We start from the raw sequence: 21,440 nt of genomic DNA, 5'->3' as shown, positions 1-21,440 counted from the left end.
GCCACCACGCCCGGCTTTCTGATTTATTTTTTATGTGTGTGAGTGTCTCACTTGCAAGTATGTGTGTGTACCACATAAGTTCCTAGTGCTGAACTCAGATAGTGGTTTCTATGGATGCCCTGGAAATGCTAAAGATGGTTGTGAGCCAATGAGTGCTGCAAATGAAACTCATGTCCTCAGCAGGAGAAAAAAATGATCTTCACCACTGAGCCATCCTTTCAGCAATCCCCTCTGCTCCCCACGCTTTGTAAGGTAGCATCGACTGATTCTCTATCTTAAGCTACCCCAGGCCCCAGCCAACAGCTGATGACCTACATTCCAGAAGGCAAAACAAGAAAAATGTTAGAAAGGTCGATGTTGTGTCAGCACCAAGTGGGTGTGGCGTAGAGATCGGAAGAATACTGTAGAATCTAGTGGGATAGGGACCAAAGAGGTTGTCCTAGTTAGGGTCAATACTGCTGTGTGGAAACACAGTGACCAAAGGGGTTTATTTGGTGCACTCTTCATCCAGTGAAGGAAGTCAGGCCAGGCACCCAGAGAGAACAGAACTCAGAGAAATGAGCTGATGCAGAGCCCATGAAGGAGTGCTGCTTCTGGGCTTGCTCAGAACTGCCTTCTGGCCTCACCTACCCTGGCCTGGGCCCTCCCACAACAATCAGTAAGAAAACAGGTTTTCCTGCAGCCTGATCCTATGGCAGCATCTTCTCAGTCGAGGTTCCCATCTGTTCAATGACCCTAGTTTGTGTCAAGTTGACATAAAACTATCTAGCACAGAAGAGGTCTTTCCTTCCGAGTTGGTGACCCCAACGTGGCCCCCAATGACACCACCACAATCCAAAGGCACTCGTCTGACCTCCTTATCTGGTCAGCAGTATCCAACCAGATATTCCTCTCGGGGGCATGGATCGTCTCCCTTCTCCACCGACCTCCACACGCTCCTTCCCACCCAAATCTCCTTTTTAACCAGAAGCCTCCTTCTGTTCCCTCACAAAGCAAACCTAGATGCTGAGAATTCCCTACAGGCACAGTCAACTCCGAAGCCGGAAAGACGTGCGTCTCTAGAGCGCGGAGGGGGCTGGGGGGTCAGATGTGTGAGAGATGGGTAATGGCAACACCCACCTCACCAGCACTTTGTGAGCATTAAGTTAATGCACTAAGACATCGACAAAAACACTTGACAAATAGCAGTCAATCAAAGTGGACCGACTCGCTCTGGAATCTGAGGAGGTCGGCCTTCTTGCTCCTCAGTCACTCTGGTCCGGGGTCGGAGCTCCGCGGAGCGCACAGACCAGGAAGCTCTGGTCCGAGGGGGCGAGTCCAGCCACGCCCCTCTGCGTCCCGTCTGGGCTGGCCCCACCCCGAAGCCGGACAGGCTTGCGGGGCCCCTTTAAGGCAGCGAGCTGGCCGGCTGGAACGAGTTTCGCCCCCTCCGACGCCGCCGAGGTAGCGGCTTCACCTTTAAGGCGGCGCGGGGACTGCTGGGAAGGCCGGCGGGATGGAGGCAGAGAGACGAGCTCACGGTCGAGGATCCGGGTGAAGCGGGACAGGAGCCGGAGCCGGAGCCGGAGCCCGGCCAAAGCAGAAGGTGCAGGTCGGCGCCGGCCGGTTGGGCCGGGAGACCCAGTCAGGCCGGACGGTGAGGAGCGGTTGCAGGTCGGCCTAGAGGAGGAGTCGTCGTGGTCGTGGGCGCGGCCTGTGGGAGGACCCGACCGGCCCGCGGGGAGGGGGCGCGGTCCCGGGCTGGGGCTGGGAATCCGGCCTTTTCTAGGGAGGGTCTGCGGGCGTTCGGCCAGCCTGCGGGAGGGGTCGTTGTGGGCGCGGCCTGAAGAGACCTGTCCCGAAACTAAAGACCGCAGCCTCCCCGGAGCGCCGGGGGCGGGGACGGGGTGGCGGGGCTCGGTCGGCCCTGGGGGAGGGGCTCGTGGTTCCGCTTGCCCTGGGAAAGGGGCTGTCGCCAGGGCTGAGACCCAGTTGCCCGGAGAGCCTGTGGCGTCTGACCTGGGGACGCCTTGCAATGCCCTAGTGCTCTGTGTACCGATTAGGACAGTTCCGAATAACCCTCGAGGATGGGCTTTAGATCAACTGGCCTGAGCCGGTGGTCTGGGGCGGAATCGGGGTCCAGCCTCACTTCAGTCACACCGCATTGCGTCTCCCTAGGCTAGACGAGCCTGGCGCGCCCCCTGTAGGCGCGGTGCTGGCACGGCGAGGACTGCGGGCTGAGGGATCTGGACACCCATAGGGACCTAGGCGTCCGGGGACCTCCCGGTGTTTACCTAACTTGGGGTGGACGGCGGTGTGGCCCTAGGCCCGGCGTCCGCCTGCCCCACCCCTTGCCTCCACAGACGGCACGACCATGGCCACGATGGTGCTTCCTCGAGAGGAGAAGCTGAGTCAGGACGAGATAGTGCTGGGCACCAAGGCGGTGATCCAGGGTTTAGAGACCCTGAGAGGGGAGCATCGTGCCCTGCTAGCTCCCCTAGCTTCTCATGAAGCAGGCGAGGCCGAGCCGGGCTCACAGGAGCGCTGCCTCCTCCTGCGCCGCTCCCTGGAGGCCATCGAGCTGGGGCTTGGGGAGGCTCAGGTAGGTCAGTGTTGGGGCTATGGTGGAAGATTACCGGAAGGGCCCTGGTCATGTAGGAACACCCTCAGCAAGGAAACACAAGTCTTTCAGAGCGTCACGTTAGGACAATAAGTAACGTTCAATGAATACACTTTGGAAATGCCAGTCCTGCGCCCTGCCCCAACGGGCACCCTTACCTCACACAGAGCTATGCCATTCAGGCCTCATTCTACCTAACAGACTGGGATGACAGAAGAAAGCAGAAATACTTTAGTAACCTTCTCTCACAATACAATTATGCATGAATTCATTAAGTCCTATAGCTTCTCACTTACTGTGTGCCGGGCTACAGTGCGTTAATGCTCAGGATGCAGATTGAATGCAGACAAGGTCTGTGTCCTCCCTGGGCATGGTGTTTGCAATCCCAGCTCTTGAGAGGTGAAGGCAGTAGGATCCCACGCTCCAGGCTAGCTTGGGTCAGTCACATGGTAAGATCCTGGCTCCCCTTACTGTCCCCTCCAAAACAAAATAAGATGACCCCTCCCCAGTACAACAGGAGAAGAGAAAAACACACACATATTCAACTAGTTACTTGAAACAAATTGTGATCAGTGCTCCAGGGACAGCAAGATCTTGTGACAGTTTGTAGAAGGGAGTCTTGTCTATTGATCAGGCAAGGCTTCTCTGAGATGACTTTAGCTCAAGGACTGGCCTCCAGAGAGGCAACTAGAGGACAGCTGCATGTGTAAAGACCGAGGTAGGAGAGGTCGTGTACTTGAAGCGAGACAAGAATGGTGTACCTCGAACTTACGGAGAGGGTGAGAGGGACACTAAAGGCTGTGAGGAAGCAGAAGACAGAATATGTCCAGGCCATCAGGTGGCCTGTGGAAGGGTCTAACAAGCAGAAGATGTCTGACTTAGCTTCTGAAATCTCTCTGGGAGCTATGGAGAGTTAACCTTAGTAGACCAAGGATGGACTCTTGGAACAAGTGACAAGGAAGCCACTGCTAGGCTTCAAATAGAAGGGAGTTTGAATTAGAGGGGTAGCCATGGAGACACCAGTTCTAGATTTGTGGGGGGGCGGGGGGCAGCACAACTCCTGGATGTTTGTGCTTTTAGCAAGTTTCAGGATGAAAGACTGTTCAGGTCCCCATATACTGGGCTGTTGGATAGAGAAGGGTTTTGTTCTCTGTGGTTCTTGGCCAACCCACTGCCTGGATCCAGAAATTCTGGGGCGCTTGTATTGTCTTGATTTCTTTGTCCTTAAAATAGCAAGCAAGGCATGGCAGTTCTTGGGAAGCAGAGGCAAGTAGATTTCTAAATTCAAGGCTAGCCTTATCTACAGTGAGTTCCAGGACAGAAAAATCCTGTCTCAAAAACCCAAACCAAGCTGGGCGTGGTGGCGCACGCCTTTAATCCCTGTACGGGAGGCAGAGGCAGGCAGATTTCTGAGTTCCAGGCCAACCTGGTCTACAAAGTCTACAAAGTGAGTTCCTGTCCGCCACCCTTCAGGGTTCTTTGAACAATCGCTAGCCCTCGACAGGAAGCAGTAATATATTGGTGATAGCTACAGTGGGTAGAGTGTAACCAAAGGGGAACAAAGGGAGAGTCTGAGAGCTCAGATTCCACAGAGAAACCCTGTCTCAAAAACAAACAAAAAAAACCCCAAACCAACATGTCCCCCCACCCTCCCACAAACATAGTGATCATGCCATCTACTGTATGTACTTCCAGGTTGTTTGAGGACTTGTTTTGTTTTTGAGACGGTCTCTACATAACCCTGGCTGTCCTGGAACTTACTATGTAGATCAAGCTGGCTCTGAACTCACAGAGATCCACCTGCCTCTGCCTCTGCCTCTCTGCCTCTCTCTCTCTGCCTCTCTGCCTCTCTGCCTCTCTGCCTCTCTGCCTCTCTGCCTCTGCCTCCTAAGTGCTGGAACAAAGCATGTGCCATTTGGACTTTTTTTTTTTTTTTTAAGCTTAGTGGTTATAAAAACACCTATCCCTTGAAATGTTTTCAAATATCCAAGTAGAGTGGCCCACACCTTTAATTCCAGCACTCTAGAGGCAAAGGTAGGTGAATACCTGAGTTCGAGGCCAGCCTAGTCTACAGAACAAGTTCCAAGACAGCCAGGGCTACATAAAGAAAACTTGTCTTTAAAAAAAATGAAAAAATAGCCAGGCAGTGGTGGTGCACGCCTTTAATCCCAGCACTTGGCAGGCAGAGTTCTGAGTTCAAGGCCAGCCTGGTCTACAGAGTGAGTTCCAGGACAGCCAGGGCTACACAGAGAAACCCTGTCTTCAAAAACCAAAAAAAAAAAAGAAGAAGAAGAAGAAGAAGAAAAAATAAAAAACATTTGCTAACTAAGTAGAAAATGCAGGGTCCTGGACTCCAACCTTCTGGAGAGGCAATGTGTTACCCCTCAGTTACCTCCTCTCTTCACTGTCAGTTACAGAGATGGTTCTGCAGGGTTCACCAGGCTGCAGGTCTTTCACAGATAGGGAGCAGAGTGTCATAGAGGTTACAGGCAGTGGAGATAGAGCATGGAGAAGGCATGACTGAAAAGAGGCAGAGATCCTGGTCCGAGAAGCATGGATAGGAACATATAGCCTATACCAAGGCGCAGGACTAACGGACGCCTGGTGAGTCAGGAAGGCGCCAGATGTTAAAAGAGCTGGGTGTTGGGACTAAGGCCAGTGCAGCCCTTTCCACCCTTTAGGGACTTAGGACACATGCTGCTTCCCTTCCCTTCAGCAGGCAGACAGGGCTGTGGACCCTTAGCAGATTAGGGTGAGGTCTCTTTGTGTCCTGTCAGCCACCCTTCAGGGTTCTTTGAACAATCACTAGCCCTAGACAGGAAGCAGGAATATATTGGTGATAGCTACAGTGGGTAGAGTGTAACCAAAGGGGAACAAAGGGAGAGTCTGAGAGCTCAGATCCTACAGGATCTTGACCGGCAAAATTACCAAACCTACTCTTGGGTCTGAGCTCTAGATGGAGGTCTGTGGTCCTGGGAAAGGGAGAACTTAGGCCTGACAACTACTTAGCCAGGGCCCAGCCCTTCACTGGCCCCCAGGTGACTGAGGCAGTGGTTATAGGCAAAGTGATGGCTAGGATTCTGACCTTGGTCTGGCTGGCCGCACAGGTGATCCTGGCATTATCAAGCCATCTGGGGGCTGTGGAGTCAGAGAAGCAGAAGCTGCGGGCTCAGGTGCGGCGCCTGGTACAAGAGAACCAGTGGTTGCGTGAGGAGCTGGCAGGGACACAGCAGAAGCTGCAGCGCAGTGAACAGGCGGTGGCTCAGCTGGAGGAAGAGAAGCAGCACCTGCTATTCATGAGTCAGATCCGAAAGCTGGATGAGGATGCTTCCCCAAATGTGAGCCCCAGCTGGCCAGCATCCAGTCCCCACATGCCTGCTGATACCTATGCTACTGTGGCTGACAGTCATCCCTGTCTTCCTTTCCAGGAGGAGAAGGGTGATGTCCCCAAAGACTCCCTGGATGACCTGTTTCCCAATGAAGATGAACAGAGCCCAGGTATAAAAGGGCAGTTAGCTCTGAGTTGAGGGAAGGGTCCTTTAAGTCCTGTCGGTCATAAGAGGTGGGTATTAGTGGGACCCATGCTCTTTTTTGCCTTATTTCTAATCACAATGTCCTAGCATGTTAGGGTTTAAAAGGCAAGTCTTGGCCAGGCAGTGGTAACACATGCTTTTAATCTCAGCATTGGAGAGGCAGAAGCAGGTGGATCTTTGGTGAGTTGGATGCCATCCAGGGCAGCCAGAGCTGTTACACTGAGAAACTCTGTCTCAAAAAAGAAAAAAAAAAAAAAAACAAACAAAACAAAACAAAATCCAAAGGGCAGGTTCAGGTCTTCCCTGCTGCATCCCTGAGCTCTATGGAGAGCACATGGCAAGCTTAGTAGGTCTGGAGGAGCTGAGCCTGGCGCAACAGTCAGTTACTTTCTGGGCCTCTTTAGACAGAAAAATCATGTAGGACCTTGCTGAGCTGGACCAAAATGTTTCTCTTAAAATGTAGATGCAGATGAGATGAGGGGTAGGACTCACTCCTCGTGCAATAACTAACTTACTCTGTAAGTTCAGAAGCTGAGGCAGATTGGTGGCTTGCCTAGGTACACAAGAGCAAAAGGTAGAGTTGGCATATGCCAGCTTAGCTCAGAAAGGAGAAGGCACATCTGACTTCCTTCCCTTGGCCCTGTAGCCCCCAGCCCTGGAGGAGGAGATGTAGCTGCACAGCATGGGGGCTATGAGATCCCAGCCCGGCTACGAACCCTCCACAACCTGGTCATCCAGTACGCTTCCCAAGGCCGCTATGAGGTGGCCGTGCCCCTCTGCAAGCAGGCGCTAGAGGATTTGGAGAAGACATCAGGCCATGACCACCCTGATGTGGCTACCATGCTGAACATCCTGGCACTGGTTTATCGGTAAGGGCCCCCTGGCTGTGTGGGCATACCTGCATCCTTCCATATGAGTGTCTCAGGGACAGTTGAGCAGTACAGAAAGATGAACATGCCTCTGTAAAGCTGGCCTCCAACTGGAAATACACCTGTCAGAGTTTTAATAAAAGGTTGGGCCAGGCAGTGATAGCATACACCTTTAATCCCGGCACTTGGGGAGGCAGAGGCAGGCGGATTTCTGAGTTCGAGGCCAGCCTGGTCTACAGAGTGAGTTCCAGGACAGCCTCGGCTATACAGAGACACCCTGTCTCGAAAAACCAAAAAATAAAAAAAAGTGTTAGAAGCCAGGTGTGGTGGTTCACACTATAAGCACTTAGGAAGTGGAAGCGAGACAGTTGGGAATTGGTTTTATACCTAATTCAAGGCTAACTTGGGATACATGAAACCCTGGGAAGAGAGGAAAAGGACAAGCAAGGGAAGACAGGTGGGGTGGAAAGTTGGCCCAGAACTCATGATGGATGAAAGGGTTTCTGTGGCAGAGCCAATGTGACCGTGAGCCAGTGCACTGGGGCTCACTTAAAGGTGAGTTACTCAGGGAGCTGTGGTAAACTGCCTAATGTCCTCAGAGTTCTCAAGGGTCGGACTGCCCAGGCCTCCCATGCTCTGAGTTGCACTCCTATCGTGTCCACTCATCAGTGACCCCAGGAGGAGTGCCTGCAGGGACTACGGGCCCCTGGGGGCAGGCATCGGGCTGGAGGACATTCCTGAATGTCCTGCCTGCTCCCAGGGACCAGAATAAGTACAAGGACGCTGCTCACCTGCTCAATGATGCCCTGGCTATCCGGGAAAAGACACTGGGCAAGGACCACCCAGCTGTGAGTAAGAATTAGACTAAGTGTTCCTCTCCGATCCTCACAAGTTCCAGATCCCTCTGCCTGTTAGGGCCCTGAGTGAAGACACCTCCATTCTCCTACACCCAGGTGGCTGCGACCCTCAACAATCTGGCTGTTCTGTATGGCAAACGGGGCAAGTACAAAGAGGCTGAGCCACTGTGCAAGAGAGCACTGGAGATCCGGGAGAAGGTGGGAGCAGGCAGGGCCAAGAGTGCTGGGCAGACAGTAGAATCTGGGCAACTCTGAACACAGCCACTGACTCTTACCAGGTCCTGGGCAAGTTTCACCCAGATGTGGCCAAGCAGCTCAGCAACCTGGCTTTGCTGTGCCAGAACCAGGGCAAAGCTGAGGAGGTGGAATACTACTACCGGAGAGCCCTGGAGATCTATGCCACACGCCTTGGTCCTGATGACCCCAATGTGGCGAAGACCAAGAACAACCTGGTACTCTGAGGCTGGGCGGGAGGCTGGAAAGGAAGGAGGCAGGGAGGGAGAGGGCTGATGTCCAGGAGGAAGGAGGAGGGAAACTAAGCTCCCTGCAGGCTGCTTACCCACTCTTTTTGCCATCCAGGCTTCCTGCTACCTGAAACAGGGCAAGTACCAGGATGCAGAGATCCTGTACAAGGAGATCCTTACCCGTGCGCACGAGAAGGAGTTTGGCTCAGTCAATGGTGAGTCCATAGTTGCTATGTACCTCCAGTTCATTTAACACAGGCTTACTCAGCCAGGAGTGCCCAGGACAGTACTTGGCCTTGCAAGCCATCCTGTCTAGAGTTTGGCAGAAGCCCAGACTCACCTGCAGGAACCCATCCACCCAGTTCAATGCCCTGGCCAGACAAATTGGCAAACCCCCTGTTCAGTCAGTCTTTTTCTCTCTGTCTCTATGTCTGTCTCTGTTTCTGTCTCTATCTGAGACAAGGTCTGACTATGTAGCCCTGGCTGTCCTGGAACTTACTATGTAGACCAGGCTGGCCTCAAACTCACAGAGATCTGCCTGCCTCTGCCAATGAGTACTGGGATTAAAGGTGTCTATCAGTACACCCAGTCTCCTCTTTCTCTACATGACAATTTCCGTTCACTTTGAGGGCTGGCCCGAGTGTCTTTTCTTCCCCGGAACAACCTTCTGGCCATTTCCTGATCCCCATTCCTCACCCTGGCCCATCATTCAGGCCCATCACCAGTCTCTAGTGTAAGATGTATAAGGGCCTTCCCCATTACTCCTGTTCCACCTCATTTATAGCCTCTTTTTTTTTTTTTTTTTTTTTTTTTTTTTTTTTTTTCTTTGCTTGTTTTTGTTTTTATTTTTTGTTTTTTGGCTTTTGGCTTTTCTAGACAGGGTTTCTCTGTATAGCTCTGGCTGTCCTGGAACTCACTTTGTAGACCAGGCTGGCCTCGAACTCAGAAATCTGCCTGCCTCCATTTATAGCCTCTTACTACAGATGTAGCTGGTTCATCTGGGTCCAGAGGAGGGCCAGTGATGTTCTGGGCTTGCCTCTTGTTCTTCTATTCAACAAAGCCCAGTTTGGGTCATTCCTATATAGCCCTGACATTACTCCCATGTGCAGCCCGATTGGAGAGATCTGTGTGGCAGGCAGGTGACATTCCTTCCCTTCTAGGAGAGAACAAGCCCATCTGGATGCACGCAGAGGAGCGCGAGGAGAGCAAGGTGGGCCACTGTGGGCAGCTGGCAAGTGTAGGGCGGCTCTGAGGCTGGGATGGAAGGAGCCTAGCTTACTCCCGGCTCTCAACTGACTGGTCTCTCCCTCAGGATAAGCGCCGGGACAGCGCCCCCTATGGGGAGTATGGCAGCTGGTACAAAGCCTGTAAAGTTGACAGGTGAGGGCTGATGGGCCTGGGGCAGGAGGAGAATGAGTACCAGGGAAGTAGCATCCTTGGTGAGTGAGACCCAACCTCAGAGTGTCCTCTCACTCCTGTGGCGCCTCTCTTGTGCTAGCTCACCTCTCAAGGCCCTGACCCAAAAACACTATCTGCACCGCGACAGTTTGGCCTACTCACTCCAGGGTCCCCAGCTTCTGATCCTGGTGGCAGCGTCCTAGAAGAACTCTAGGGCTAGGCCAGGTTTCTAGCCCTAGAGTGGCTCTTTGAGAATGGGAGAGACCAGTGGGCTCCATAGGGTCAGACAAATAGGGAAAGCCAGATTCTGCATGGCCTGTCTGGTCCCCAGAGCCCCATGTGGTCTTTTGCCAGATAAAGAGTTTGAGACTTCCCTAATATCTGTCCACAGTCCCACAGTCAACACCACTCTGCGAAGCTTGGGTGCCCTGTACCGGCGCCAGGGCAAGCTGGAAGCTGCACACACACTGGAAGACTGTGCCAGCCGCAGCCGCAAACAGGTAGGGCTTTCATGGTGGAGGAGGATAAGTAGAGACCCATGAGACCTGTGCTTCAGGCAGGTCTGATGCTTCCTGACCCCTTCAGGGCCTGGATCCTGCCAGCCAGACCAAGGTGGTAGAACTGTTAAAAGATGGCAGTGGTGGACGAGGACACCGCCGTGGCAGCAGAGATGTGGCCGGGGGTGCTGGGCCTCAGTCTGAGTCAGACCTGGAGGAGTCGGGGCCTGCAGCTGAGTGGAGTGGGGTGAGTGTGGAGGCTGAGGTAGGTTGTAAGACTACAAAGCAGGGCCTAGAGACAGTTCTTCCCACAGGACGGCAGCGGCTCTCTGCGGCGCAGTGGCTCCTTTGGGAAGCTCCGGGATGCCCTGAGACGCAGCAGTGAGATGCTGGTGAGGAAGCTGCAGGGAGGGGGCCCACAGGAGCCCCCTAACTCTAGGTGAGCTGCTGACCCTGCCATCCTTCTCGGGAAACACTGTCACCAGATCTGCTTTATCGTGCCCTCCATCCCAGACCCAACCTGGTGTCCCTTTATCATCTCACCTAATAGTAACAAATCCTGGCCCTCCTTTTTCTCAGGATGAAGAGGGCCAGCTCTCTCAACTTCCTTAACAAGAGTGTGGAAGAGCCAGTCCAGGTAAGAATGGAGGGCACCTGGTACTAGGCAGCCTAGACCCAGGCCTCTGGGCCCTGTTTTTTCTGTGTATGACCCCACCCAACTTCCCCTGGTGAGTCTTTAGCCAGCAACTGCTCTGGTTTCAGGCATGCTTTGGGCAGGAGTAGATTGGTAGAAACAAGTGGAGGGAGAGGTCAGATAAAGGGAAAACCCTTGCCTTGGGGCAGAGATAGTCAACCAGTTCCCACTTGAAGCTCTCAGGCCCAGTTGTGAGCTAAACTTTAACTTTGGCCAGTCTTAGACTGGCTGGCTGTATTTGCACAGGGCACCTAGTTTGGCCCTTTCATCGTCCCTTCCTCTTCTGGAGTGCTGCATGCCCCTCCCCGCCCGCCCCTTCACTCCCACAGTTGAGGACTAAGCTGCATCCTCTGCCCACAGCCTGGAGGCACGGGTCTTTCTGACAGCCGCACTTTGAGCTCCAGCTCCATGGACCTCTCCCGAAGAAGCTCCCTGGTGGGCTAAAGCCGAAGGGGCAGCGGTCTCCAGAGCCTCCACCTGACATGGTCCCTTCCCCCAGCCCTGCGCATGGGCCTGCTGCTTGTCCTGCCTGCCCCTCCCAAGGACCCCTGTCTTTTCTGTTCAATCTCAGGGTAACTTCCTCCCTTGTCAGCTCAGCCATGGCCCTGGAGGACGGGCCTCCGGCTCCAGCTCTGCTCCTTATTTATTCTTCCAGCAGGGGGCCTCTCTTCCCTGAGTTCAGGGCCTGTGGGAGTGGTGGCCTGTCTACCCAGCCCCAAAGCCAAGAACACTAAGTACTTGCTGTCCCCTCAGCACCTTTGCCCTCCACTCCCGGCCGTTGCTTCTGTATATAGAGAAATAAGTTATTGGCCGTGTGTCATCCTCTCAGCCCTCCTCCCAGTCCACGGTATTCCCGGGCCACCACCTGCCTCTCTCTTATCCAGTGGTACCGCCCAGGCCTTAAATCACCCCGTTCCCAGTGGTGGTATCTCCCAAGCTTCAAGTTCTGGTACCAGAGCCTTCCAAAAGGGTCCCTAGACCTCTTCGTCTGGTCTCGGAGGGTTTAGTTCCACTCCACCTTGCAAATGCCCGGGCCCTCACACCACAGGGCCCTGTGCTGCTTCCGGGGACTTAATGCACTGTCCTTCCCCCCCCCCCCGCCCCCAGACCCCACCCCCGCCCAGGCATGGCCTGACCCCACCCTGGGCACAGCCCATTGAGCCATCCTGCCACGCCATCCTTGCCTCAGCTTCTGATGTCCCCCTCTCTCCCACACAGTAGGAGGGGCTACCCCATTTGTTGGGTAAGGCAGTCACTATTTTCAGATGTTGCTGTAGAAATAAAGATGATTTGAATCTGAACCGGGCTTGTTTTGAGGAGTCCCAGAGCCCCTGAGCATCCCTTGAGTCGGGTGGAATCGGGAGAAGCTGCGGGAGTGGGGGATACAGGATACACACGCACATCATTCCCTGCCCTCGAGACTGGAACTAATACTCTGCCATTATCCTGAACTGTTTGGGGGGATGCTACAGATTTTGGGGTTGCACCTAACACATGCCCTTATGGGGTTCTAGACAATTCCGTCTGTTATGACTTCTTAATACGTTCTTGGACTGAGTTTCCTGAGATGGTTTTTCATAAATGTAATACTAGTGATCGTATAATCTTGGTACTAAGGCTGCAGTGTCCATTCCACGAAGAACACTGAATACGTCAACATTTTCTGGCCCTAAATACGCTACACCTTCTAGTTTCAATCTGTGAACCGAGAGGGTAAAAGTGGCTGCCCACCTCAGAGGCGAAGTATACCTACCTACCCCGGTACTAAACAAGATCCAGACCTACAGATTAGGTAGCCCAACGAAGATTTTTTGTAGCTGGGTCGGTTCGGTGATTGGGAAGACTACAGACCCCAGAAGGCTGTTCGCGGGTAGCTTCTGGAGTGCACGGCCGCTCCGTTCCCTGGGTTGCGCCTGCGCAGCAGTGGCAAGTCGAATATCCATGGAAACTACAGGTTCCGCAAGGCAGCGCGGCGCAACCCGAGTCGGAAGGATTTGCGCCTGCGCGGCGCGGGCGGGGCCTCTAGGGCGGAGCGGCAACCATCTTGGAACGGGAGGCGGAGCAGAGCCGACTGGGAGCGACCGAGCGGGCCACCGCTGCCGCCATGAACCCCGAATAGTGAGTGAGCCCCGCCCGCGCCGTGCGGCGCAGCCTCGATCCTGTCTATGGGGCTATATGCTTGCCGAAGTTGTCTGGCCTTGGTCAGAACTGCGCGGCGCCCCCACATCCGGGTCCCTCTTCCGCTGACCCCCCCCTTACATCCGGGTCCTGCCCCTCCTCCCGGGATCCCCAGGACCCCGGCTCAACACCCCGAGTTCTGCAGCCCGGGGCCGGGGATGCAGCCTGAAGGGCAGCACTTGGAGCCCGCAGCACCAGCCCTCACAGGCCTTTTTGGTTAGGTGACCGTGCGGATTTGGTCTTCCTGAGCTTCAAGTTTCCCACCTACAGCTTGACCAAGGGCAGGCGGTTTGGAGCCCATCGCTATAGTTTCTGATCTCCACAGTCGAGTACTTTCAGTTGGGCTGTGAACCTCTCTGCCTTTGCCTTTCTTCTGGAGCCTCGGTCTCGGGGCTGGCCCAGAAGCTAACCAGACAAGAGGGGACCCCTAAGTCCCTGTTTGATTCACATCCCCTGCAGATCCTTTCCTCCGAGGCTACCATTTGCCCTGCTTGGGTCGTGCTGTCATGGTGCTCCCGGCGGTCTGTTCTTTTCTGTCCTCTCACCTTTACTCGGGCCTTCAGTGCCACTGTCAGCTGGCTTCCCTCTCCTGTCACACTGCCAAAGAACTTTAGGTGAATGTGGAGTTTGCTTGCTCCCTTGGAGTGGAATTTTTATTTCTCAAACTCAAACCCTTTGGAGTAGATGGCCGGCATACAGTTTTGCACCCATGTTATCTTCTTCCCCGTCTCCACTTCCTTTTTCTTCCCCAACTCGAGGCCTCAGATTTCCTTGAGGAGGATCGAACTCAGTAGTGGGCTTAGGAGGGGAAGCTACCGGCTGTTTCAAAGAGCTTGGAATCTGACGGGCCTGGTTTCCAGTCTCACAGTTTTCAACTGCTTAGGGCAAGTCAACCTCCCTTCTGTGACCTCTGGCTTCCTCGGTGGTTGGAAATAACACTCACCCACTTGTGTGCACTGCTGTGAGGATTTAGTAAAGGGTAATTTCAAGTGCTTCACACAGGGCCAGTTCCAGTTTAGTATTGACGGCTGCGTCCATAGCCACTTGTTCACTGCCTCCTGTTAGTGTGACTTCATCTCAGGCTCTTTCACATTTGTTTTTTGTTTTGTTTTGGATTTTTCAGAAAGGGTTTCTCTGCAGCCCTGGCTGTCCTGAAACTCACTCTGTAGACCAGGTTGGCCTAGGACTCAGAATTCTGTCTGCCTCTGCCAAGAGGCATGTACAGTCCTCCCCTCACCACACACACACACACACACACACACACACTCACACACACTCACACACACTCACACACACTCATTCACCGCCTCCCATTCCAGCTTCATATTTATTTTGACTTTATGGGTCAGGCTTTCCCTTTTGGGTCCTAGGCTGGCATACTGTATGGCCTAATGTGAGTTTCTTAAATAGTTTCTACCAAATGGTACCACATATCTCTTAGCAAATTGTGCTAGCTTATTGGGGGCTGGTAAGGGTCAATTTTTTTTTTTACTTACTTTTGTTCCTTTTTCAGAACAGTAGAAGGCTCTAGTGAGCACCGTAGTAGACCAAGCAGAAGTCCGCCTTACAGTGCTGCTGTGCTTAGTGCAGGAAGGGACAGGGAAGGACTTCCTGCTTGCCTTCATTCCTTCCCATCTTCTCTCGCCAGTGACTACCTGTTTAAGCTGCTTTTGATTGGTGACTCCGGCGTGGGCAAGTCGTGCCTGCTCCTGCGGTTTGCTGTGAGTAAGAAGCAGCCCTGTATTATCCACTTGGGGTTCTGGCTGGCCAATGGGAGGAAGAAGGGGCAACTCAGAACACAGTGTAATTGCAAGTCCTAAGAACCAAGAGTGAGGTTGCTGGAGCTGCCACAGCGAGGGCCCAGGCCTTCCTTGCAAGTTGGGGAGTTTAGAACCTCACTTGGCACAATGAGGAGCACAGCAGGGCAGGGACCTGTCTGTCTGCTCAGTCCGTTTCACCAGCCACAACCTTTCAGGATGACACATACACAGAGAGCTACATCAGCACCATTGGTGTGGATTTCAAGATTCGAACCATTGAGCTGGACGGCAAAACCATCAAACTGCAGATTGTGAGTATGACTCCTCCAGCCCTCAGGCAAAAGTGGGTTCCTCGGGGTGGGAGTTCTCCCGTGGCTGACCTACCCTTTTCCTCCTCACTCGTAGTGGGACACGGCTGGTCAGGAGCGGTTCAGGACCATCACTTCCAGCTACTATCGGGGGGCTCATGGCATCATTGTGGTGTATGACGTCACTGACCAGGTACTGCTTGCAGCCTTGCCTCCTTAGCCTTGAGTTTTGATTCTTGCTGCTTTTCCTGTTTTCATTTTCCTTAAGCTTTCTAGAAGGGAGACACTATATTGAATTGCTCCATGAAAGGAAGGGGATACTACCAAACCCTGTCATGGAGTCTTGATAGAACCAGGCTTCATGGCTCCTGCCACCTTATTCTAGACTTTCTAGACTACCATGTTTGGTGGCAGTTAATCAGCTGGTTGGTTGCTCTTGGTTCCATGCTTCCTGTCTGCAGATTCGAGGAGCAGTTGGAAGGCTTTAGACAACACGTGAAGGAGTCCGGTGTAAGCAGGAATTCTGAAATCCTGTATCTGCGGTGGTGGCTTCAGTCACGTGTCACACTGGCAGCAGCCAACAATTGTCCTGAGTGTGGCTTACAGCTTACAGACACTGTAGCCTTTAGATTTCCTTGGTTGTTTACCCCATTAAATGTGAGTTTCACTCTGTTACCAGCCTGTCCCAAATCCCTCAGCTTAAGTGGTCCTTCTGCCTTAGCCTCCCTAGTAGCTGAGGTCCTGGGCAGCCACCACTGTGCCTAGCTTCTAATTGGTTGTTTGCTTGTTTGTTTGTTGTTGTTGTTGTTTTGTTTTGGTTACTTTGAGACAGGGTTTCTCTATGTAGCCTTGGGTGTCCCGGAACTCAATCCGTATAGACCAGGCTGGCCTCAAACTCAGAAACCCGCCTGCCTCTGCCTCCCAAGTACAGGTGTGCACCACCACTGCCTGGCTATATAACTGTCTTTTGATGCTCATGAGCAGTCCCTCATGTTCCCATCTTAAAGATGGAGACATGGTTCAGGCTGGTGCAGTAACTTGCTAGGGCCTTCCATCTAGTTAGTAAAAAGCCTGGTCTCCTGAGCCATCGGCTTTGCTTTTCCTATTAAGTCTTGTTGCTTGCATCTCCCCAGGGATATGGAAGTGTGATCAGTCCCAGGCTGCGAGCCCAGAGACTGTGACACCCATGTCTTCACTTCCCAGCTCTTCTAAGCTGGGTGACCCAAGTGTCACTCAGAGGTCACCAAGACTTTAGTTACTACCAAAAAGCCCAATCACTTTCTCGCCGAATTGATTTCTTGCACTTGTTTTCTTCTCTTTCCTTGAAAATTTTTGTAGCTCCCCTGTCTCCCCCAACTAAGCATACACTCAGCCAGGGAGCTATACACCAACCCCTTTAGTTCTCTTTTTTTATTGACACACCTTTACTGCCCACTAACCCATAGTTTGAGCATCCTGACCGACTAAGCCTCTTCTATGGTTTGGGTTTTGTCTTGTGTTCTGGGATTCTTATGTCCTCTGGTTCCCAGCTCTCCGCTGCATTGTGCTGGCCCTCAGTGTCTGTAGTGGGAGCAATCCTGATGCTCTTCTTAGCCAGTGAATGAAATGTCAATGCCCTCGTGCTCTGCTTTGCTGTCTGTTGCCACAGTAAACACCAGGTGGGAGGAAACGGCTTGTCTCATCTCAGTCCGTCACCAAAGAAGCCAAGGCATGAATCCAAACAGGAGCCACAGAGAAAGGCGCCTCCTGCCTTGTTCCCCATAGGTTGCTCAGCATCCTTTCTTAGACTACCCAAGGCCACCTGTCCAAGGGTAACACTGTCCACAGTGAGCCCCCCCCCCATCAACCATCGATCAAGAAGATGCCCCATAAGTTCACAGGGCAGTCTGATGGAGCCATCCCTCAGTTTAGTTGTCCTCTTTGCAAATGTTTAGGTTTGTGTCAAGTTGAAAAGCACTGACTAGTACGGCATGCTTCTATATGAAGAAATTGTTTTCCAGAGGAATCAGTAACTTGCCTCTGGTATCCCAGAAAAGACAGAGCCCCTTCAGCTGCCTCTGTGGGCTCCACACCAGCTGTAGGATTCAGACTCCATTGCTCCACTCACCATCTTCCCAACCCACTTCCTGCATCCTCATTTTGTAACATAATCCTTGTTTTCCTGAGCAGAAAACTTGCCGTCTCCATAGTTAGTCTCCAGGCACCTCCGTCCTTCCCTCCTCACTTCATCTGTCCCTCATAATAATAGCAGTGATGAGGATAATAGCAGCTCTTGCTAATTGAGCGCTTGTTATGAGACAGGCCTGCTTCCATTCTCCTGCAGACAACAGTTCTGCTGGGAGGTGTTATCTGTACAAAAGAGGAAACTGACCCAGGTCACGTGACTAGATAGCTGAGGTCATGTAATGAATGACCAGGCTTAGGTGAGAGTCAAGGTTAAGTCCGTGCTCTTTCCTGCTGTGTCCCTGGTTTAGGGTTAGCAGATTAGCCCATCTGTTTCTTAGTTGCTCGGCATCTTATTGGTCTGCTCTGGTCCTGCCCAGGCGCTTTCCAGAACACAGGTGTGACCCTATAGTCTTCATCTAAGAAAACCCCACTAGCTCACAATTGTGCTAAGTTCATCTAGGCAGAGCTCTGTCCTGACCAATTCCTCCCAACCTGCAGTCTGCTCTTCTCCCACTTCCCAAAGACACCACAACCACACCCTCTCATTCTAGCATATGCTGTGTCCTCAGTGGGTAGCTTTTAGTTGAGTCCATACTTGCCTGCTAGGGTCGGCTGTTGCTTCCTAGGCAGTAGTCGTCCTGGGGCCGCCTGGCGCTGGCTTTTTATCCCATCTTGTCATGTGTACTGGTCTGTTTCTCTATGGTCCCCAGTACCCTAAGGCAGGTGTATGTTTGATGTCCCCTCCTTTCAGCATAGAGCCCAGCTTAGGACATGCCAGTGTGTATATTAGAACACAGTGTACTTGAAAGAAAGGAGGAGTTGGGGCGATGGCTCAGCAATAATAGTGCTTGCTCACTGCTCTTACAGAGGACCTAGGCTCCTGTTCCCAGCACTAACGTGGCAGCTCACAGATCTCTATCACTCCAGTTCCAGAGGAATGGACCCCTCTTCTGGCATCCAAGAGCATGAGCCACACGCACGGTGCACGCGTAGCCCATTTATAGACATTCCATCTTTTGTACAAGTTCCATGTCAAGCTGCTGGAGTTGGTGGTGTCAGAAGCGGGTGAACCTATCTCCTTCACCAACCAGGGCCGCCACGAGAGGAACCTTTACCTCCCATGGGCTCCAAAGCTTCAAAATTTAAAGGCAGGAGATTATGTACTCAGTCGTGAAATGCCTGCCTTGGGGAAGTGTTGAAAAGGGGTTTTCTGTGTAGCTCTGGCTGTCCTAGAACTGACCAGGCTGGCAACTGAGAGCTTCACCAGCCTCTGCCTCCTGATGCTGGGAGTAAAGGCGTGCGCCACCATGCTTGCCTCCTTTTCATTATTTTTAATGACTTATTTTTATTTTATGTGCATTGGTGGTTTTGCCTTCAGGTGTGTCTGTGAGGGTGTCAGATCCCCTGGAATTGGAGCTACAGACAGTTGTAAGCTGCCGTGTGGGTACTGGGAGTTGAACCAGTGCTCTTAACCACTGGGCCATCTCTCCAAGCCCCCCTTTTCCTTACTTTTATTTTGAGAAGGTCTCATTGAGACCCTAGGCTGGTCTCAAACCTGTGGTCTTACTGCATCAGTCATGCCTGGTGTCACCTGCCTTTCTTCTGATGCCCTTGGCTTCCCAGGAGTGGGTTAGGGAGAAAGAACTGCAGGAAGCAGAAATGACTGTAGGTGCAGGCAGCTGTTGAGGTGATGGCCACTGGCAGGCGCTACTCCACTCTGCTTCTGGTTTTCAGGTTTCTGCATGGGAGAGAACTAGGGGAAAGCTAAACCTGGGGGTTTGGGGTGGGGGAGAGACTTTGTCAGAATCCCCATGCTTGGGGCCTACCTTTCAAAGGAGTCCTGTTCTCTAGACCTGGATTGGCCTGGGTGTGGGTGTGCAGTAACTTTGGACACTGTGCCTAGGAGTCCTACGCCAACGTGAAACAGTGGCTGCAGGAGATAGATCGCTACGCCAGTGAGAATGTCAATAAACTCCTGGTAGGCAACAAGAGTGACCTCACCACCAAGAAGGTCGTGGACAACACCACGGCCAAGGTGAGCAGGCCTGCCCTGGCTGTCAGGGGTCTGGGGCCCACATGCTTTCACCCTTTCTCTCCCTGCTCCCCTCTCTCTCTCTGCTTCCCTTGGCAGGAATTTGCAGACTCTCTGGGTGTCCCCTTCCTCGAGACAAGTGCCAAGAATGCCACCAATGTTGAGCAGGCATTCATGACAATGGCTGCAGAGATCAAAAAGCGGATGGGGCCAGGAGCAGCGTCTGGGGGTGAACGGCCTAACCTGAAGATCGACAGCACCCCTGTGAAGCCTGCTAGCGGTGGCTGCTGCTAGGAGGGGCACTTGGGGGAGGGCACCTTCTCCAGATGATGCCCCTGGAGCGGGCAGGAAGTGCCTCCCTCTCCTAGGGCATTTGAGTCTGTAGCTTTGGGGTGTCCTGGGCTCCCCATCTTCCTCTGGCCCATCTGCCTTCTGCTCTGAGTCCCAGTCCTGTCAGGGCCCCCGTGGAGGACATGCAGAACCTGTGGCTGGGGTGGTCACAGGGACTGCTCCGCTGCTGCCTCTGGGTACCTTGAAAAGATGCCCACCAAGCACCTTTCTTTGGAATGAGGGCTCCGCTGTCTGTCACTCACCCCCATGTATGCTGCACTGGGTTTCTCTTTCCTTTCTTCCCAAAAGCAAGGGCCTCCCTGCCTCTGCTGCCCCTGGGTGCAGGCAGTAGCCAGGGGATCCAGGGCCTTAGATCCAGGGTCCTGTATCGGACCTCAGGATAGGTGCCAGGGCTGCGAGAGCCCCATAGCCACCTTGTCCTCATCTCTGCCTCACTCCATCGCTCCCACACACAGCTTGAGCCGTCCAGCTGCGGTTAGGTCTTGAGCACATCTAGGGTAGGTGGGCGGATGGCTGCGCGCGGGGCCTGTGTCTCAAGCCGGGAGGGAGCCTGCTCCTGCCTCCCCCTGCCCTGCCTGAGCCAGGCCCATGTGCTGCCTGCCCACCGAGCCCCTTTGTCCCTGAGGAAAGCGGAGGCGGAAGGCCCACCTTGCCAAAGGCCGGGCACCAGCCTTAACCCTCACTCTGCCAGCACCACCTCCCTTTTCCGAGGCAGCACGTCTGGCTTGTTCTTCCTCCATTCCTCAGAGCCTGACAGGGCCAGACCTACTTCTCTGGGGAATGTGGGTGCAGCTTGGGGTTGTGGGACTCCCCCACCCAATTCAGAATCCTGGCCCCCACCCTCTGGCACAGCTTCCTGTAGAAAACCTTTGGTCTTTACCTAAGAAGCCATGTCCTTTGTGCTGTCTCTTGCCAGTCTCACCCTACAACCTGTCCTCCCCCTCCAGTGTGTATTTAAGTCCCTGGACTGCCCCTCTGGGAGGGAGCCTCTTCTCCCAGGTTCCCCTCTGGTGTCACATCAGGCATTTTGCAAGGAAAAGCCACTTGGGGGAAGATGGAAAAGGATGAAAAAATAAATTTCCACTGGCCCTTGGATGAGCCAAGGGTTTTTGCAAGGAAGCTGTGGTGACTGAGTGTGGTCTATGGTCTGAGTCAGCTTTGAGTTGCTGGCTGGAACTGGAGTCCAGAGTTTGGTGTGATGCATAGGGGGTCCTGGCTTGGACTGTATCTTAAGTTTGCTGGTAAAAGCCCTTGACCCACATACTGGGGCTGGGAAAGCCTGCTGTGCGGCTATGGGATGTCCCCAAGGGCCCAGCATGAATCTGTCAGAGGGAGGCTGGCAGGAGGCCGTCAGGTGAGCCACCAACATCCACTGGGACAGGCGTTCAAGGCATGAAGTTAGAAGCCAGAAGCAGGCGTTGGTCCCCCTGCATTTAGTCTTCACCTCCTCCAATCCCCCGACTTTAGTCCCCTCTTCTGGCTTGAAGCCAGATGCCAGCTATCCTGAGCTTTGACAAGTGCGTCTGTCTTTACATTAGGACCTCAGTTGTATCCCCCTGAGCCAGCACTCTGTGTGAGACGGGAGTACAGGATGTGGCTATAGTGGGCTAGTTGTCTGAAAGTTGTACCAGGAACGGGCTTCCAGGTCTGCATGTTCCGGAGGTGCACAAACACTGGGCTCATGGGGGTGAGTAGCTGTGCTGGGCTGATGAGGCTGGCGGAGGGGCGCTCTGA

The 21,440-nt window shown here is 53.4% G+C and overlaps 2 protein-coding genes across 5 annotated transcripts; both read left to right on the top strand.

Annotated features, from left to right (window-relative positions):
- The first annotated feature begins 1,350 nt into the window (after positions 1-1,350).
- Klc2 (kinesin light chain 2) lies at positions 1,351-12,212 on the top strand. 4 transcript variants are annotated; one of them, XM_021151851.2, is made up of 16 exons: positions 1,351-1,653; positions 2,343-2,581; positions 5,707-5,937; positions 6,028-6,097; positions 6,779-7,001; positions 7,762-7,849; positions 7,955-8,056; positions 8,137-8,310; positions 8,438-8,537; positions 9,483-9,532; positions 9,635-9,702; positions 10,112-10,220; positions 10,306-10,464; positions 10,532-10,656; positions 10,797-10,854; positions 11,272-12,212. In XM_021151851.2, the coding sequence occupies exons 2-16, from the start codon at positions 2,354-2,356 to the stop codon at positions 11,353-11,355; spliced, it is 1,869 nt and encodes a 622-aa protein (XP_021007510.1). In that variant the 5' UTR covers positions 1,351-1,653; positions 2,343-2,353; the 3' UTR covers positions 11,356-12,212. The 4 variants fall into 4 exon arrangements, with proteins under 4 accessions (XP_021007510.1, XP_021007511.1, XP_021007512.1 ...); XM_021151852.2 differs by having other exon boundaries at positions 2,306-2,581; XM_021151853.2 differs by having other exon boundaries at positions 1,351-1,636; positions 11,272-12,001.
- A 712-nt stretch (positions 12,213-12,924) lies between these two features.
- Rab1b (RAB1B, member RAS oncogene family) lies at positions 12,925-20,825 on the top strand. Its single transcript, XM_021151997.2, has 6 exons — positions 12,925-13,029; positions 14,738-14,810; positions 15,065-15,160; positions 15,255-15,350; positions 19,227-19,358; positions 19,455-20,825. Exons 1-6 carry the CDS (start codon positions 13,016-13,018, stop codon positions 19,647-19,649), a joined length of 606 nt encoding a protein of 201 aa, XP_021007656.1. The 5' UTR covers positions 12,925-13,015; the 3' UTR covers positions 19,650-20,825.
- Positions 20,826-21,440: the final 615 nt, after the last annotated feature.

Source organism: Mus caroli, chromosome 19 (genome assembly GCF_900094665.2).
Source record: "Mus caroli chromosome 19, CAROLI_EIJ_v1.1, whole genome shotgun sequence".
Lineage (NCBI taxonomy): Eukaryota > Metazoa > Chordata > Mammalia > Rodentia > Muridae > Mus > Mus caroli.
Note: the sequence above shows the minus strand (reverse complement) of the source record. Positions and strands in the feature narration are given on the sequence as shown.

What these genes read in the sequence shown, in the direction of transcription:
- Rab1b (XM_021151997.2), top strand. An exon ending in GCCTGCTCCTGCGGTTTGCT is followed by an intron (nt 14,811 to 15,064) that starts GTGAGTAAGAAG and finishes ACAACCTTTCAG; the next exon opens with GATGACACATACACAGAGAG. An exon ending in TGGACAACACCACGGCCAAG is followed by an intron (nt 19,359 to 19,454) that starts GTGAGCAGGCCT and finishes TTCCCTTGGCAG; the next exon opens with GAATTTGCAGACTCTCTGGG.
- Klc2 (XM_021151851.2), top strand. Translation starts at nt 2,354, where the DNA reads ATGGCCACGATGGTGCTTCCTCGAGAGGAGAAGCTGAGTCAGGACGAG. An exon ending in TGAAGATGAACAGAGCCCAG is followed by an intron (nt 6,098 to 6,778) that starts GTATAAAAGGGC and finishes TTGGCCCTGTAG; the next exon opens with CCCCCAGCCCTGGAGGAGGA. An exon ending in GGAGTTTGGCTCAGTCAATG is followed by an intron (nt 8,538 to 9,482) that starts GTGAGTCCATAG and finishes CTTCCCTTCTAG; the next exon opens with GAGAGAACAAGCCCATCTGG.